The following is an 18,538-nucleotide window of genomic DNA, read 5'->3' on the forward strand; positions in this document are numbered from 1 at the left end:
ATCTTGTGGAATAATGATGAAAAATTGAATTGTATTGCTGCCACCAGTTTGCACGATAGATTTACACAAAACTCCATATTTAATACATCCTCTCAATACAAGAAATGTGATTATATTTTTAGGCTTCCCTTTTTCTACTAATTTCCCTTTTAATAAAAATTTAAAAAAAACAGGGGATAGGAATTACATAATGCACCTGAATGCGTCCCACATAAATTTTGACAAGCATTTTTTTTTTGTGTGTTGCCTAAAACCACATTTATGTAATTAATATCCCCCGTGTGTGTACTTAAACAGACTTTCCCACTTCCCAGGAATGAGGTAATGCAGGATTATTGTGTCGTTTGAACCCCACGAACACTACGGGGGATGGATGGATTTAGTGTGTCTCTCGGTGGGAAAGTAAAGTGTATGGGAGATCTCGCAGTGTGGTGCGGACGCCCCGGGACGAGATGATACACTTCAATCTTTCCCTCTTTGTACAGTATTACTCAGATTACCACAGCTTCACACGGCAAACAATTTGAACAGAAAGAAGCTTGATCTCATCTCACTCTCAAATGTCAGTGTGCAATGACAAGATTCTTAAGGATACTCTTTATTTCTAATTCTCCTCCAAACAATCCCATTTGGAGATGCCTCTCCGTGGAACGAAGACGGATCATCTAATGAAGCCGAAAAGTGCCACTACGTTGTCGAGCCTGGATGCGATCTGTTGCCTCCGACGCATGCGTTCTGTATCATTGAAGCGGTGTTGATGTCCCCCCCGCCCCTACCCCCTCCTGTCTGTGTAAAACAGTTGACCTTGGCTCACATGCCTCCAGGTGGGATCCCCAGCATACTAATGCGGGTTATTGCGGAGGAGAGCTCCGCCGTGACTTTCTGTGTCGGCCAGCCCGGCTCCGATCTCGACTACTATCGCCGCCTCTGTTGCTGCGGTTCAAACCGATGCTGTGCTTCATTCACTGCGCAGGATGGTGCTTCAGTGGATGGTCTACAGATGGACAAAATGCTGTTGTTCCTGCAAAAACAGTTCAAGGAAATAAAAGAAATATCAATAGAATTGATGCGTACCCGCTGGCAGCCTCTTGCTTTACGGGACTCTGGAATCTGATGGAGTCTGCTTTTGTGTTCGTGAAGCAGCGCTTCCGTGTTCAGTTTGAACTCGCAAGTCGGTGTAGAGATCTCGCTCTGACCTTTCTTCCCTTGTATCAACAGGGCGTCTGCATCATGACGACGGCCTTCCTGCACTTCTTCTTCCTGGCGTCGTTCTGCTGGGTCCTCACTGAGGCCTGGCAGTCCTACATGGCAGTGACGGGAAAGGTTCGGACCAGGCTCATCCGCAAGCGCTTTCTGTGTCTGGGCTGGGGTACGTAAGCACCGTGTCTCCCTAAAACCTCCCCGACTATCTCCCGTCACACCTCGCCGCTGCCATTTTCTCTCAGTGTCTCTGGCCGAGGTGTCTTTCCAAGTAACTGCACGTCCTCTCCGCTCGCTGTTCTCGTCCCTCTCCGTGGGACGGCTAGATCTTCCCTCTGTCAGGCTCTTTGTTGTGACGCTTTTGTGCTCCAGTCAAGCTCTCCGAGGGCTGGGTAAATGGACAGGCCTTGAGCGGTGGGTGGGGGAGGGGGACGGCGGGGGGAAACAGACTGGTGCGGCTCTCCAATAGCAGGTTGCGATGACCTTATGTCTGATAAAGCGGGCGTGAGGCGGGCATTTACACTGCAGCAGTATGCATTTGTTCAAAAACCACATCAGACACGCTTTGGCTGTAGATACCGAAGCTGCTTTCCCTCTGAGCTGCATAATTAGACACGTTTTTAAATGCTCCGCAGTCTAAAGTTCGATGATTTGAAACACGAACCTGTCAAAATGCTATGTATCAACAATGAAAAGTACTTAATCTCCGTATAGTGGCAGGTTTTATCGTAACAAATCCTACATCCAGTTGCAAATATCTGAGTGTACACATCTGCCAATAAACACAGGCGGGGGAAACATCTGTATCGAAATTGCAAAGATTTCTCTTCATATGATAAATGCCAGTCTGAATGCCTGTCCAAGCACTTCTTTCTTGCAGACTACTAGAGATCTCTGCTTTAAAAAAAAAAAAAAAATCAATTTGATTATGAAAGAGCCCACACTCATTCTTCTTGTTACCTAGCAACAAACAAGGCTCTCTTAGTCATTGCAGTGCCACTGCTTGCTGCTGCAAAAAAAAAAGAAAAAGAAAATGGACAAAAGGCTGTTCTACAATCACATTGATTTAAAAAAAATAATTAAAAAAAAAAAAAAATCCCCATTTTGCGCAGTTTGACAGTGAATGTGACAGTCCCTTGTTGTTTGACAGTAAACATGTACGAAAATATGAGCGCTGATTTTACATATAATAGCTTGGAAAAATCAAAAACACGGATTTGATTTTTCCAAGATATTATATGTAAAATCAGCGTATTCAAACATTTCCGGAGCTGATCTGTGCAGCGACGTGCAGCACACGCTACCTGTTGTCTCTTAATTCAGCATGTTTGAAGTGCTACGTCTCCACCAGACTGCTGCCTGCGCTGTGATTTACGACACGCTTGCGTACACTCGGCGCTCTTTACCTCCTCAGCACTGCGGAGAGCCACTGGATGGCCGCGGGGTCTTCGCCGCGTGCCTCCAGGAAACTGATTACATCAATAGCACCTGCCTGCGCCGCTCCGAGAGCAGAAGCGTTAATAATCCGAGCACACGGCAGTAAAGACCGACTCGATTACAGCGATCCATAATGAGGAGCCGTACGGCAAAAAGCCTTCCTGTGGAAGGTGTGGAGGGCGATGGCATTTCTTACAGTGCAGTGATGACATTTCACAACGCGGCTTTCTGTGCTCGATGCTCTTCTGCCATTTTGTCAAAGCCCTGTGCAGTCTGTTCTCCACTTAATGAAATGCTGTACAATAAGTTGATTGAAATACTGCAATGCACAGAGTTGATCACACACTCTCAGATGTCCGTACAGTTTCGTACTGTGGCTTCTAACGGAATCAATCTAGTTGCACTTTGTTTAATGACTAGAAGGCACAGAGAGGCTGACTTTTTCTGCACTGAAGTGGGTTCACGCTCTGAGCTCTGACAAGCATCCAGAACTGCTGGAATAACTATTGATTGTTCTCTCTTTTAAAGGATTACCAGCTTTAGTTGTTGCCGTTTCAATGGGATTCACCAAAACAAAAGGCTATGGGACACCCTTATAGTAAGTTTCTTCCTTTTTTTTTTTATTTAACTCTTTTTACTATTCGGCACACACACACAGTGGGTTCATAGAAACGCTTAAGAGTCATGATTAAGTGCTTGTGCAGTGGCTTACTTATCCTAAATAGTGCCATAAACAAAGTCCCATGAACCCAATCAAATTTCAAAATAGCACAGCGAGACCCCAATTTCATGTGAGTTGTATCCCTGCTGGATACCACACGCATAAACACTGCTTAAAATCTCTTTAGCATTTTATTACCCTGTGAAACTTTGGATATGGAGTTACAGCATATGGCACTTCTCCCCTGACAATTGGACGAAAATACAATTGTATGCTGGTGTGCACCATTAACTTGGATGTTAATACCTTCGTGGGAGCTGACTGTCTTTTTTTTTTCCTGCTTTCCCTGCAGCTGTTGGCTCTCTTTGGAGGGTGGGCTCCTGTATGCCTTTGTTGGACCCGCAGCTGCTGTCGTACTGGTATGTCTCTGCCACCAGTGTCCAATTTTCACTTCATGTGCAAAAATATACAAGCTAAAATGTAAATTTACGACTGAGACAAAACACACACCAAAACAGCCAGCACTCGAGGCATCCAAATGTGCAGATGTTTCCTCTGCAAGTGCTGAAATATACAAAATGATCCCAGTCAAGTAATATTTAGTTTAACACGCATAGCTTTGCATAGCTTCTAGATCACTATAATTATATTAAAAACTACATTTCACTGCTCGTTTTCAATTAACTCGACTCACATGAGCCGCAGTTCCGTTTGAGTGATGGTACGGTATACATTTGGACTCAACAAAATAAAGCCTTGAAAATGTCTTAAAAGGAAGAACAAAGTCAAAGCAATGCGCGTCCCATCAGGCAATGTACTTAAGTAATTCTCTTTCATTTGCCATAATGGTCCTCCATGTAGCTGTGAGGTTATTAAGTATTTATGCATTAGATTTGTCCAAAATGTAATATACTGGAGTATTTTAATCATCTTGTAGTTACACAGTTGTACAAAGGAAATTGCACAAAGAATGTGATTATGCAAATCACTAAGTCTGTGTCAGAGGGACTGAGGACTCCGGATATATAATAATATGTTTCATTGTAAAACTTCTGTCTTCTGTTGGGATTTGAAATAAAGTGATTTCAGATTGATGGCGTTTTTTAAGTGACTAAACGTCCCGGTTTGAGCATCGGTGACACGAAGACTTGCATTTTTGTTGTTCTGTAGTTTTAATTTGCAATGAACCTCTGAGGAATACGAGCTAATCTCTGCAAAAAATAATAATAAATAAATAAATAAAAATGGCAGAAAGGAGCATCTGCAGTAAAGATGAGCATCGTACTGTACTGCTGTTCTCACTGTATTGATACTGTAGCCTCATGAACAGATGTCTCCCAGCAACAAAGCTTGTTGGATAAAAACTTAACCCAAATGTATTTACATAAATACTTAATGAGCTCTTTATCTCAGCTCCGGGGATTTGAAATAGATTTTGGCCTAATGTTTTTAAAGAATTTTCCACCCAGCAACTGTACAGCTCCCGGACATGCTAATAATAGGAGAAGGTGCCTTTGAGAAGACAAGTGCTTCTCGTCGGGCAGATCTTTTCTTCTGGCTGTTGTGCGCCGGGCTGAGTGTGCAGGGCATGCCTCATCCACCGGCTGAAATGTCACAGAGACGAGCAAACAATAGAAGCTCGGGGTCAAAGCTCACTGCACATTGGGAAGCAAAAAAAAAAAAAAAAGCTGTGGAATAATGACATCAATCACCAGCTACTTATGGAGAATGTCGGGCGGGGAAATTAAACGCGATATTAAACCGGGGTTTTGAAATAATCCGGTTGATTCCTGTTCCCGTTCTCTCGACAGGTCAACATGGTGATTGGTATCTTGGTGTTTAATAAACTGGTGTCCAGGGATGGCATACTGGACAAGAAGCTGAAGCACCGTGCAGGGTATGACAGCACATCCTTGTTAGTACCTGCTTTTCTTCTCAACTTTTCTTATTCCTAACATCACGCAAAAATATACACACTGTATGCTTTGATTTCTGTTCTTTTCTACATGTGGAGACGTAGACCTCCTTTTCCTGCTGTTGAAAAGAAATTAAAGGCATAAACATAAAGAGGTCAGGTCTCTCTCGGGAGCGACACGGCTCCGTGTTTCTCTGGCAGAATCAGTCCAAGATGAAAATCATTACAAACACCCACACACGTTGGCCGCCTCCGCTGTTGCTAATATGATGGGGAAGAAGTTTTTTGTTGTTGTTGGAAAGTGGAGTTAGTGGCTGTTAGCGTTGTTTGTCATGATGTTGTCTCTATGTCCCACAGACAGATGAGTGAGCCGCATACAGGATTAACTCTCAAGTGTGCCAAATGTGGTGTTGTATCAACAACTGCTTTATCAGCAACTACAGCTAGCAATGCAATGTAAGTGCCTGTCAGTGTGTGTGTGAATCAATGAGACGATGCTAGGGGGAGTCTCTGTATGTGCAGCGTGTCCACCCGCCCGCTGCAACGTAAACTCTCCAGTTTACGTTCACTGTACTTTAGACCTACAGCGTTAGAAATATACATCATTGTAAACATGAGATTACCACTAGTATGTATTGCTCTGCTCTTACTATGGACTAAAAAAAAAAAAAAAAAAGGTCCCGAAGGAGGTTTTACTCAGAACTCCAGGCCCTGTGATCTTATCTACGCCGGCTTGCTTGCCTTTATTTCCTCCACACGACGCTTCCTCTTTTTCTCCCAGGGCGTCCCTGTGGAGCTCCTGTGTCGTCCTACCTCTGCTGGCTTTGACCTGGATGTCCGCGGTGCTTGCCATGACGGACAAGCGCTCCATCCTCTTTCAGATCCTCTTTGCTGTCTTTGACTCACTGCAGGGTTTTGTCATTGTGATGGTGCACTGCATCCTACGGAGAGAGGTAGACCACGACTCCAATTCATCCTGTTTTCACCCGTCACCTCTCGTCGTTACTCGGAAATACAAACGGTGTATCCGGCTGCAGATTATTGTGCATCATTGTTTAGTATTTCATTTGCTCAGAATCCTTAACTCATTAAGAAATAACAACCAATGACAGGAAATGTTTGGTTGTTTTTTTTGGGGTGTAATTTTCTTTTCAGGTTAAACATATTTAAAAAAGAAAATACTGTATATTTTAAAACTTGACAGAGATCTAGACTTAATAGAAAAGCAATAACTAACTTTCAATCAAATCTTTTTTAAAGAATACACAATATGCAATATTGCCAACATGATTTTTTTTTTTTTAAATACTGGTTCTCCTTGTTTCCAGGTCCAAGATGCTTTCAGATGTCGGCTCAGAAACTGCCAAGATCCAATCAGCGGTGATGCAACAGGAACCTTCCCTAATGGGCATGCTCAGATAATGGTAGGCACAGTTACCCTGTTATCTGCAACCATTAGATCCTCTATAATGTAAGCAGACCCAATGTTCCCTGGTTATTTATAATACACTTGTTCTCCACTCACCTCGCAATTTAACTTGTGTGCTTCATTTGCATTTTGTTTTTACTTATTTGTCTTAACGTCTGATACGGCCTCTAAACCACGAGGCATCGTTTCCCGTCGGTTTATAATTCACACAAGGCTTCTGGAAAGCTGAAATTACATGCAGGGCAAACACCGGACTCTTTGATAAATGGCATCAGTTCCCTTTGGTTTTCTTAGGCCCTGAGCTCAATCTTTTATTTCTGTTTGATTGAACTTACAGTCCATGTTTGCCGTGCATCCCTCTCATTTCCTCTCGCTGGGTAACGGAGGACTGTTCCCTGCCTGACCTTTGAAATGGGACACCAGTCTCTTCATCTAGCGCGACGACGCCACTGGCACATCATAGCAATGATCTTCCATCAGTATTCTAATACCCCTCAGTGTGAAATAGTTTTCACGACAGCAGAATGGTGTCAGGGCCCCCTGGTTCAATACGGTCATTAGCAGCGAGAACAAAATGCTTCCAAGCAGCTGCACCACAGCATTTCTCCATGATTTGTTGATAAATTGTTGGGATGAAGCAGCGAAAGGAATTATTTGGTAATGAGAAAGAATATATTTATGCTGATCCTAATTTTGCAGCTGGCTTTTTTTTTTTTTTTTAATTTATGTATACTGCACAAAATCTTGATTTGTTTAGCAATACTGATCGTCTGACTGACTGTCCTCTGCCTACAGACTGACTTTGAGAAAGATGTGGACATCGCCTGCCGATCAGGTAAAGAACAGATGGTCTCCTCTGAACAAGATTCCTCTTGCCTTGCATGTGAAAAAAAAAAAAAAAAAAAAAAAAAGAGGTTAGACGGTTAAAAAATAGCTCAGGTTATATAACAGCCAGCAATCCCCACAGGAGTTTTTTTTTCACAGTTACCAAAACACTGGCTTTAATCTGAGAACAAAACACTGTAAAGAGAGCTGTTGGATTTTCACTTTAGTTTTCAGCTTTACCGCAATAAATAACTGCAATAACTGGGAATACTGGTAGCTTTTCTCATCTTTTGGTAGTCGTGCTTTGTCGTTATGTTTTTCATTAGCACGTTGATGCTTTCATAGAATAGGTGCGAAGGTGCTATGGATCTAATTTTAGGAGGATTTTCTACCTCATCTTGTACCAGTGGGAAGGTAATAATGTCCCCGATTCCTGGGTCTAGATCTTTCGTGCTTTCGAGCCACAGTAATTGTTGGTAGACATGGGTATGATTAAATAAAACAATTCGGAAAGAATGTTCCTGAGAGATCCTGCACACCGCCCTGCATGTAACTAGTGGTGGCAGCGTGCACGAGCCCGGGCCGCTTCCCTCTTCAATGCCTTCCAAACCAAAGAGGAGCACCATCCTAAATGCATCTGCAGGGAATAACCAAGCGGACCATTATTCAGAGCTCTCAAAAACACAGCTTGCCGGGAGAGGGAAGTCTGTCTGGCTCTTCTGGCCCACGTCACTTCCCGCCGCGCAGCCTTGTAAAGCTTGCAAAGCCATGCGGACATGGCCGACACAAAAAGGCCGCGCAGACAGGTGTCATTTATAAATCATGACCGGGATTCAGACCGAAGCGGAGCCGCAGTCACAGAGAAATGCACTTTGCCGATTACTCGGAGGGCTCGCGCAGTTTAGGTTGGTTGTTTACAAGCAGGGCTTATTGTCGGCAGCAGAAGTAATATTGTGCAGTGTCACCCCGCAGAATACAAGTGCAAACTTTGATCGCGGCTCAGCCGGAACACCAGACTGTTTTCCGCATGTCCACACTGAGCAGTAAATTAGCCTCAAATGGAAAGGGGAGTATTCGATCTTGGTTGTTGTTCTTGTAATGTCCTTGAAGCCCTTTTGTGAGCGGACCGCGTGATTCCTAGTGATTCATGAGGCAAAGATTCAGGTGCTCAGTGGAGAGAAGGGGGTGTTCTTCTAACCAGAAGGTATTACTGAAGAGATAACTGTTGTTTTGGTAGACTATTTCATGCATCACAAGGTCATCACCAATCACTACATTAGCACCAGGATGCTGTGGCAGGGGGGCATTTCACCATGGCAGCTTATTTTCAGTCGGACCCTCTAGAGAGACTGTCTGCTGTTGCGTCCCTTTGTATTTAGGTGTAATATCACGCTTGGTGCATATCCACAGTTATTTATCCTGCCATTGCAGTTTCCGTATGCAGCACAAATTCCTTTGAGAATTCCTTCATATTGATTTTAATTCCCTTGTTCTTTTGGCTCGTATGCTGCATAATCTCAGACAAACTGTGGCACTACTTTCCTCACTGAGAAATTCCAACTAATCCTTGTATCACCCTGCCCTGCAGCACTCCACAAAGACATGGGCTCTTGTCGCGCCGCCACCATAACAGGCACCCTCTCCCGCATTTCCCTCAATGACGAGGAGGATGAGAAGGCCCCCGAGGGCCTCAACTACTCCACGTTGCCCGGCAACATCATCTCCAAAGTGATTATCCAGCAGCCTTCGGCTCTGCACATGCCAATGGGAGTGGGCGATCTGAAGGACCAGTGCATGGCCGACAGCAACGCCGACATGCGCCGCACCGTTTACCTGTGCACCGACGACGCCATGCGCCAGAGCGACCAGGACATGGGTGGCCTCGACATGGAGGGCCACTCGGTGCAGGGCCAGATGATGGAGACAGACTACATAGTCATGCCTCGTGCCTCTGCGCTGTCGGGGTCCGGGAACATGCCCACCCTCCTGAAGGACGACACCAAGATGAACATCACTATGGATACGCTGCCACACGAGAGGCTAATGCATTACAAGATGAGCCCTGACTTCAATATCAGCCCGTCAGGCATGGACCACATGAATGTGAACCTGGAGCAGCAGTATCCGAGCGCTCCAGAGCAGATGCAGAACCTGCCCTTTGAACCGCGCACGGCTGTTAAGAACTTCCTCGCCGAGATGGAGGAATCTGCGGGGCTTTCTAGGAGTGAGACAGGGTCGACAATATCTATGAGCTCTCTAGAGGTACATATGCTCGCATGGACGACACGCAGAGGAGACAGAGCTGCCATAAACACGTTGCCACACATGCCATGCGTATTTATTAATGTGACCTGTCTTCTTGAACTGGTGAATTAATAACTCTCTACCTTACTGTTTTATTGTTACAGAGAAGAAAGTCACGATATTCCGATCTGGACTTTGAGGTACGTGAACAAAATATTTCTCTGCATACATGCATCTAGCTTTTCTTAGGCAGAGAAATGCCATTTTTGCAGTTGTGTTTGTCATTTGATTTACTTGTACTTGTTGTGCCTCTTAAGCTTATTGGAGTTACACAGCCTTGATTCAAGGAGATTTATTGACATGCTGTGTAGTTAAGGTAAAAGCAAGGCTGTCAACTGACAAACAGGGCAACGGTTCTCATCTACATTTTGTCCTCCTCCATCTCCTACATCCATTAGCTATAAGTTGATTTCCAAAATGTATGCTTTTAAAGTCATTTGCACATTTCACATCTGATTTTACCACTGGTTTCAACAATGATTATATTGGCTTGCACAAACACATATTCAAACCCCCTTTGTTAGCGGATCCTTTGCTTTGTTAACTCAGGCTTTACTGCATATATATTGTATACTCCGTCAAAATAAAGGAAACAAAGGGGGTTTTGGCAACTGTTTTGGCTTGGGTGCTATTTTTTTTTTTTTTTTTAAGCTTAGATGGACACCGAACCTTAAAATGGAACTTTTGTGCCAAGGTTTGATCGCAAGGATTTCCCTTAGACAAACAAAACTTTAAATGAGGCAATTTATCAAGGAAGAATTATGTTTGGGGCTGAAAGTGTCCTCTAACCCTAATTATCTTGCTGTTTCCTTTATTTTGGCAGCAACTTGTATATATGCAGACACAAGTAGATTTGTTTCAAACCTGGCCTATAAGTAAACTACCATGACACGAACAAATTGATCAGAGTTGAAGGGGGTGGAGAGGAAGATGCATTTCCATTATTGGCTGTCAATACCAAAGAAAAAACCCTTGCCATTGCAGAAAGTCATGCACACCAGGAAAAGACACATGGAGCTGTTCCAGGAACTGAATCAGAAATTTCAAACCCTGGACCGATTTCGAGACATACCAAATATGGGCAGCATGGTGAGTAACAGGAAACCAGGGGGGTGGCTGTCAGCCAGTTAAAGAGAGCAACATCCAAGTACCCTATTTAGCTGTGCAGGGCACGTAATTTGTGATTGTGCAAATGAGTGGTTATGCTGCTGAAGTATACATGTAGAAGTGAACCTTCCTAGACGTAGTGAGCCAGCTGGCGGGAGGCCAGTGAAGGGGCTGCCCCTCAAAAGCACACTGAAGCATTTTCTCCACAAGGCCAGTCTCAAGGAAGAAGGACCTTTTGTAATCTTGTTGCAGTAGAGTGCATCCATTACCATGCAAGGCCATGAATGCACTTTTATTTACATGCACATTTATATACCTAGCAACCCCATCCTTTTTTTCCCATTAATGCATGGCAGATTATTTAATCTATCAACATCTATACAAATACTTCCTTAACGTCACCGTTCTCTCTCAGCAACTGTATGGGTGAGGGGGAGCGGAGGGGAAAGATTGGAAACGTTTCTCTGTCGCGCTCGATCTCGAGATCGTGCTAATTACCAGAGTTCTCTCTGACCTTGCCGCAAAATCAAAAAAGTGTCACCATCTGTCTCCACACCTGGAGCTGCACACAATGTCTGGCTTTCTCCCTCCGTCTCACACAAGCAGCATTGTTTTCTGTGCTGAATGCAACAAACAGAAATTGGGCTGGTGACCAAACGCAGTCAGGCTATTAGACAATGTCAGTTATGCACTAGCCTTTTGGCCGCAAATAATCCTTTTTCACTCATATTTCAATCACCCCTACAGTACAATGCAATTTGAGGCCTGTTGCTTGGTTACCAGCGCAAGTTCTTTTGTGTAGAAAACGATAACTACAGTACACTCTCTCGCTCACCCTTCTTTCTTTTTTTCACTAACTGAATCTACTGCAGAGCTGGCTGCAGACATTAGTATACATTTTATATTCCCTGACTGGGAGCAGCTTCTCTCCCTTATTTGCAACTGTGTCTTTGGGACTGTCAATGAGAGCACATTCAGATGAATGGCTCACACATGCAGCCCCTATAGTGGACCAGTTTCTGAGCTTGGGGAAAACACAGTTCTGCTACGACTCCACGATAATAGCGTGAGCATGTTCACATTAAATACACTGCCATAATCTTTTGTTGTTTGATGCTTTCCACAGCATTAATCCATTATTTTCAGTTAGCAATGGGTAGGAGTTCATATAGTGCCCTCTTTGAATGAACTGAAAAAAAAAAGAAAAAGAATATGACATTTTAGCTGCGGAGGATGTCATGCCACTAATATCACACCCCACTGGCCGTGTTCACAGGACAAGGCAATGCCAATAAAGAACCCATGGGAGAGCTACAATCCAGCCTGTGAGTACCAGAACTACGCCACTATGAATGTACTAGAATCTGACACCAAGGACTCACTGGAGATGACGCCTGCAGAGTGGGAAAAGTGTGTCAACTTACCCTTAGATGTCCAGGAAGGAGACTTCCAAACAGAAGTCTAGAAGGTGACGGAGGAGAAAATGCAAACTAGAAAAAGGAGGAGAAAGGGATGTATTTTGCACTGAATAAAGCAACAGACTTTTCTAACAGCCTTGGCATACATATCTGGATAATACGAGTGTGGCAGGGACATTATGTGCCAATACAATATAAGGACTGGTGAGAGAGAAAAAAAAAAAAAAAAAAAAAAAAAAAAAGGGATAAAAACATCAGTGTTACTTTTTGTATTCTCACTAGTGTACTTAGTGTGGGGCAGCCTGGTGTACAATATTTACCATCATGTGTTTCAAATTATCTGTTGAGGAATTGGCTTAAAAAAGGTAATCTCTCTAGATGAAACCTCACAAAGCAAATGACATGCCATGTCGTCCCAGCTTCATCGGGTCTAGTTTTGATTTCATAAAAACTGGACCCGGGAGCACAATGTATATATTTATGCAGGTTTTTAAAAAGTTTATAACAGTCTGTTTGGCCATTACTACACTTTTTACTTTATAATATAAAACATGGGAGGCAAAGAGGATTTTTCTGTCATATTAAAATGAATGTTTGTCAAGCTACATTCTTCATTGCTTTAAATGCAATAAAGATAATACTCACTTTTATATAAATAATATATTTCACAACTTTAATACTGCAGAATCTGCTTGAAGGATCCCAGCAAGCTCTCTCATCTGCAGCTCTGTATAAAATATTTAAAAACAAAAATGTTGTATGGTGTAAATAAACTTTTGTCTACATATGTTTTACTTGTGCCAATTTATTTTAATGAGAAAAAAAAAATGCCAACCTGATCAAAAGTTATAGCGAAAAATGTTAACATTTGAAAAGGAATGTAAATAAAAGAGGAAATATGTTCGTACTGCTTCAGAGGTTGTGTCAAGTTTATGTCGTTTGTGAAATGCATCACTCACCTCGCTTGATGAAGGGAACATTTGTATGTATGGAAATTACAGTTCAGCTTGACTTCGTAGATAACTCACGACTGATGTTCCCCATTACTGTAAAAGGCTTTTGGTAAATATCCAGTCTTACTGTTTAAAAAATGTCCAGTGCCTCACATACGTCAGCTCTGGCAGTCAATTCAAACCTTCCGTTTGACTGCAGTTGGTTTGTGCCGTAAAGTTTCCAGCTTTATCTCACAAATCTAACCCCCATTTCTGAATTTGGATGGGACACATTTGAACTCTTAATAGGTCTGTGTCCCTCCAGAAGCTTCCCCTGATAAAAATCAGTCCTCTCACACAGTCAGGTCCAGACAGGAGGAGGAGGCTGTGAGGGCTTAGGGAACATCTGGTTTGTGCTGTCTGGTGCTCTGTGCTGTATGGCTGCCTGGCACTCTGGCAATGAGAGCATCAGTATGTGCCCGACAGCCCAACCCATCTGGGAAGCAGAAGAGGAAGAGGTGGAAGAAGGAAGAGGAGGAAGAAGAAGAAGAGGAGGAGGAGGTGTGAGACTTAGATCTTCACCAATACTGAAGAACAAGGACACGAGGGGAAAGCAGACATCAACCACAGGCCGAGTCAGTTGGGCTCTGACGTCGCCACGGCATAAAATAAATGTAGAGCGCCGTCTAGACGTTAATGACTGAATTTACAGTGCATTTCAATTTAGACCAGCAGACATAATTAGGTTAATTATATACAGCACTGCTGCCTGTTGTATCCTCTGAGAGCTCCCCCCCCCTCCCCCTATTAATGAGCCATCGTCCAATAGAGTGCCTTTTAAACACACTCATCTCCTCAGCCTCAGCTTCTATGTCTGGTGCTGAAAGCTGTGGTTTTCATGCAAAGTCCTATATACATATAAAGTGCCTCGCTTATGGGTCTCAAGATTGAGAGTTCATCTTGACACATTTTTTGCAGCTGGAGTTTATTAGCCACTGTAAAAGGACACATTTTATTTTACAGATTTATTTGGAAACTATTGGTATTCCAAAATAAATACCTTTTACCATTTTAAATGATAAATTAATGTTACTTTTTGTGTTTCAAAGGACCTGTCGTGTTTCAAGAACAGTTCAAATTCCACACTTTAAGATCTAAAAAGGAAAGCACACAACATACGCTATTGAATGCCGTTATTAGTCCTGCAAATGTTTTTTTTTTTATACCCCAAAATTGTAAGTATTTAATCAATAAATACATCACTTTCTGCCTTTTATTTCCACATAATGAAAACCATTTAGAAAGAGATTAAAGTTGCAGTGCCTCCAGTGATCATTTATGCACTTAAAGACCTAAAGGTGTTCAGGATCAAAGCTCTTCATCACCTCTGCTGGATGAAATGATGTCACTGTCCTCAAAGAGCAGGTCTAAAGCTACTTTGATGATGACAATAATAGTTTCCTTCAACAATATGGCATTAGGAGAAGCACACTCTCACCTTTGCTTTAATAAACTTGTTCGGCAGGCACTATATGGTAAATGGCTCTCCAGACCAGATCATATTCTGTCTGTGCTACACTTCCTGTGAGCCATTAATTAGTTACACCATTAAACTGCAAAAAGAAAAAACGGATTCAAACATCCTTTAATAAAGAATTACTTCACTCTCTGGGAAGTCTTGCTTTAGTGTAGATAAGTATCTCTGTACCTCAGTTAATGAAAGTAATATAAGTAACATTATGATGATGACTTTTAATAATTTAATATTCCACACCCAGAATTTTCTTTAATAAAAGTCCTGCTGAATATTTCGATTTAAAAAAAAAAAAAATTAACACAGGTCCTGGATTTATTGCTGCGAATGCCCAATGTGTCATGTCAAAGCTGTGTTATTTAGTTGCGTGTAAATGGTGCTGGGACGTGTTGACAAGCCTGTTGGACAAGTCTTCATTCGGTAGTGACTGTCAGATCCCACAGGGCCGCAAGAGCAGAGAGGTTAACCTGCTTTGGGGTTACAAACACTGAATCAACATAATTACATTGATCCTGCGTCACTCTCCTCCCTGGAGGCCTGACTGAGGGGTAAGGCAAACTGCTCGTCTATTAAGGGTCTGTCAGAGGAGCTAAAGCCCAGAGGACAAACTTGGGGCCACACACACACAAAAAAAAATCACAGAAAGCATGCCAGTAAAAGTTGTAAAGGACATACTGAAAGTAGGAAAATGACCCCCCCCCCCTTCGCTGTTCCAAAATTGTAGGTTAAGTAAGTTTTGTTTGTAAGTATCTTACTTCACCATGTACCAGTACAGTCATGTGAAGAAATAAGTACAGCCTGTGGACATTTTTTGATTTTTTGTTGTTGTTGTTGTTGTTGTTGACATATTTGGACAAACAAACATTTGACTCTCTTTGAAAAAGTGAACACAGGTAAAGGTGTAATTCTTGAACGACACAAGGAAAATGAGCTTTTTCAATCATTGATTGAACAAAATGATGACTTGATGAAATATTCTGTGGAAAAGTGAAGTACATTTGGCATCAGAAGCAGGTATTTTAGCACAGATAACCTCTTTTGCATAATTGTCCAAACTCTGACATTGAATTGCAGAAATTTTAGACCACTCTTCAATGCAACATGTCTTTTAGTTACGAGGGTTGGGTTGTTGTTTTTTTTGCATGTACTGCCTGTTTCAAGGTTTCACAGTTGAATCAATGATTTCAAGATGTCCAATCCATGAGGCAGTGAAGCAACTCCAAGCTTTAATATTTCTTCCACCATACTTTGGAGTTCCTATAAGATTCTTCTCCTGAAAAGCTGTTTTTGTGGCTGCGCTAAACAACTCTACCCGTGATTCTTCTGTCCCGCCATTATTTCAAAAGGCCTGTGGCCTCATTTATAAAACGTTGCGTGGGGTCCATACTAAAAGTGTACCTGCACCCAAAAGCAGAAAACCTGCTTTTATAGTTATGTTCCTTTTATAAATCACAATCCACGTGGAAATATGCGCCCGTAGATCAGCCTCCTATCCCGTCTTCAACACGCCCACACTCAACCATAAATGGTCAATGCGAAGCGTATTATAAAGTTTGATGCATATCAAATTAGCCATGTGGGTCAGTGGTTCTTTGGTGAATCGTGTAAACAACGGAGAGAAAAACCCGGAAATGGATTTCTTCCGACACAGAACTCGAGGCGTTCGTGGACGAGGCGGAGGATATGAAGCACATATTTGTTGGTCACAGCTTAGGGGTCAAAAACAAAAGAAGATGCAGCGAGCGGTCACGTGTTGCTGCTGCAGCGATTGAAGTTCCACCGCGGATGTCTCCATGACGCTGCGCTCTGTGCGCCTGAGAGCGCAGCGGACACACTTTTACACACAACAACTGCATTAAACTATACGTGCACAATGTGAGAAATGACATTTTAAACCGACGCTCTGTTCCGCAGTTCTTTAACCTGATGCTGTTTGATTGATTTTTTTTTTCCCCAAAGGATAATGATTAGTTTGCAACGTAAATGTGGTGAAAATGAACGTGTTGGCGTGACAGCGCCTATGATATAATGAGCAGAATTAAATGTGAGATTTACATTTGCTTCTATCGTTTACGGTTCAAAGTTGCTTATGGAATAATTATAAGTCACCAGCAAAAATGAGCCTGCTGGTTAGATTGTTAATGATAAAGTGGACCCCCCCCCCCCCCAAAGAAAATCCAAATAATACGTGATATGAAAGGAAATTACATGCGAGAGGCTTCGCTATGAGGCCCCAGGTCTTTGCCTATATGTTCATTGGCAAAATAAAAATTTCTGTTAGATCAATCCCTTGACTGTAGGTGTGTGCTCTTTGACACCAACAGATGGAAGAGTACCTGCAAATCCTGTGATGAAAAGAAGTCTCCAAACTTCCTTTTTTCATCAAACACTCTCCTCTTGGGCTGAATTTCCTGGGGTGGCCAGTCCTGGACAAATTGCCAGTTGTTTGAAATCTACACCAGTTTAAGATGATTTTCCTTAAAGTTGAATGATTGATTTAAAATAATTTGGAGAGTTTGTTTAAATTCCTCGCCAGAATCACAGGCATTCAACAACCTTTCTTCTGCAGGCCTTGGAGAGCTCTTTAGATCTTGCCAAAGAGGTTTCGATCTTTGGCATCTCATCTGTGTGATTTGAAGGTGTGATAAATGTAGGGGTGTACTAACTTTGATTAAAATTACTACAAAATGTGAATTTAATGTGTCATTAGTTTGTGTATGTCATTTTTCCTATAGGCGCAGTTTCAAAGAGCATTGCGTTTTGCAGATATCTCGGCGAAGAAGTCAACAATCTCTATTACTTTTGCCACATTTGCAGTGTAAATCTGCTCATGTCCAGATTTCTGTCCTGTTTTTTGTTTTTTTATTTTGATACAAAATGTAACATGTGACTGTACTTTGGAGTATGGTTGCAATAGAAATGAAGAATACGTCTTGAAAGGAACTGGAAGACTCTCCAGCAGGTACTTGCCATGCACACTGTGTAATGCATTATGGTCTCATACTCTGCAGAGCAGTGAGACGGATGGTGGACACAGAGGCCCCTGACAACGGCTAAAGTGTTCTGTAATTCCTCTTGGTATCTACAGTCCTCCACACAATCATATCTGCCCTGTTTGAAACCTCCCTCAGAAAAAAAGACACATCTTTTGTCAGACGGCCGAACAGTGGCCAGTTTATTTTGGTTAGGTTTATTTTTTGTTTGTTTCCCACATTTTAATATTCAATAATTGCACATGTAATGGGGAAAATCATTACAAACCGGAAAACGATGAGACCATAAATTTCCTCCATGTTTGAAATTAATCGAAGTCAGAAACCCCACTGCTTTCTTGGCAACTTTTGTGGATTCTTTTTTCTGGTTTAAAATGATTTCTAAAATCTCCTCTGCTTAAATCGTCAGATGCAAATTTAAGACATGTGAACACTTGGCCAAGACAACCAAATAAAGATTACAACCTTGACCTGTTCACAAGAATTTTAATATTTGAGCTAACAAAATTTACATAAATGTTTTAATTGTAATGTATTTATGATATTATACAAACTAGAAAAAAACAAAATGAAATGCATTTCTTATGTATGGCCCTCAGGCAGATCTACAGTAATACTGCAGCTGCCTGCAAAAACGGTTTTATTTCCTGAATAGCTTCCGTCATTTATTCATTAAAATGTGTTCCCGGCTTCCGAACAAACTTGCAATAGGAGCCTAAAAAGCGGTGCAGGGAGGAAAGAAAAGATGAGACATGACGGTCTTTTGAATATGAGGGATAACAA

General features: G+C 42.3%; 1 protein-coding gene across 11 annotated transcripts in view; it reads left to right on the plus strand.

The window, feature by feature from the left end:
• Positions 1–13,206, plus strand: part of adgrb3 (adhesion G protein-coupled receptor B3) — a 111,192-nt gene extending 97,986 nt beyond the window's left edge. For 6 of the 11 annotated variants that reach the window (XM_069713977.1, XM_069713978.1, XM_069713983.1 and 3 more), the window contains 12 exons: positions 1,219–1,369; positions 3,166–3,235; positions 3,651–3,717; positions 5,110–5,213; positions 5,571–5,669; positions 5,995–6,166; positions 6,542–6,637; positions 7,438–7,477; positions 9,056–9,729; positions 9,876–9,911; positions 10,756–10,860; positions 12,155–13,206. In XM_069713977.1, coding sequence (XP_069570078.1) covers positions 1,219–1,369; positions 3,166–3,235; positions 3,651–3,717; positions 5,110–5,213; positions 5,571–5,669; positions 5,995–6,166; positions 6,542–6,637; positions 7,438–7,477; positions 9,056–9,729; positions 9,876–9,911; positions 10,756–10,860; positions 12,155–12,343 — 1,803 coding nt within the window. In that variant the 3' untranslated portion in view covers positions 12,344–13,206. The remainder of the gene's footprint in view (positions 1–1,218; positions 1,370–3,165; positions 3,236–3,650; positions 3,718–5,109; positions 5,214–5,570; positions 5,670–5,994; positions 6,167–6,541; positions 6,638–7,437; positions 7,478–9,055; positions 9,730–9,875; positions 9,912–10,755; positions 10,861–12,154) is intronic. The other 5 variants (XM_069713979.1, XM_069713981.1, XM_069713985.1 and 2 more) reach the window with 5 other exon arrangements.
• Positions 13,207–18,538: the final 5,332 nt, after the last annotated feature.

This window comes from Brachyistius frenatus, unplaced genomic scaffold (assembly GCF_029030835.1).
Source record: "Brachyistius frenatus isolate BFR_SWC_R1_liver_20210118 unplaced genomic scaffold, ASM2903083v1 Contig_124, whole genome shotgun sequence".
NCBI classification, from domain to species: domain Eukaryota; kingdom Metazoa; phylum Chordata; class Actinopteri; family Embiotocidae; genus Brachyistius; species Brachyistius frenatus.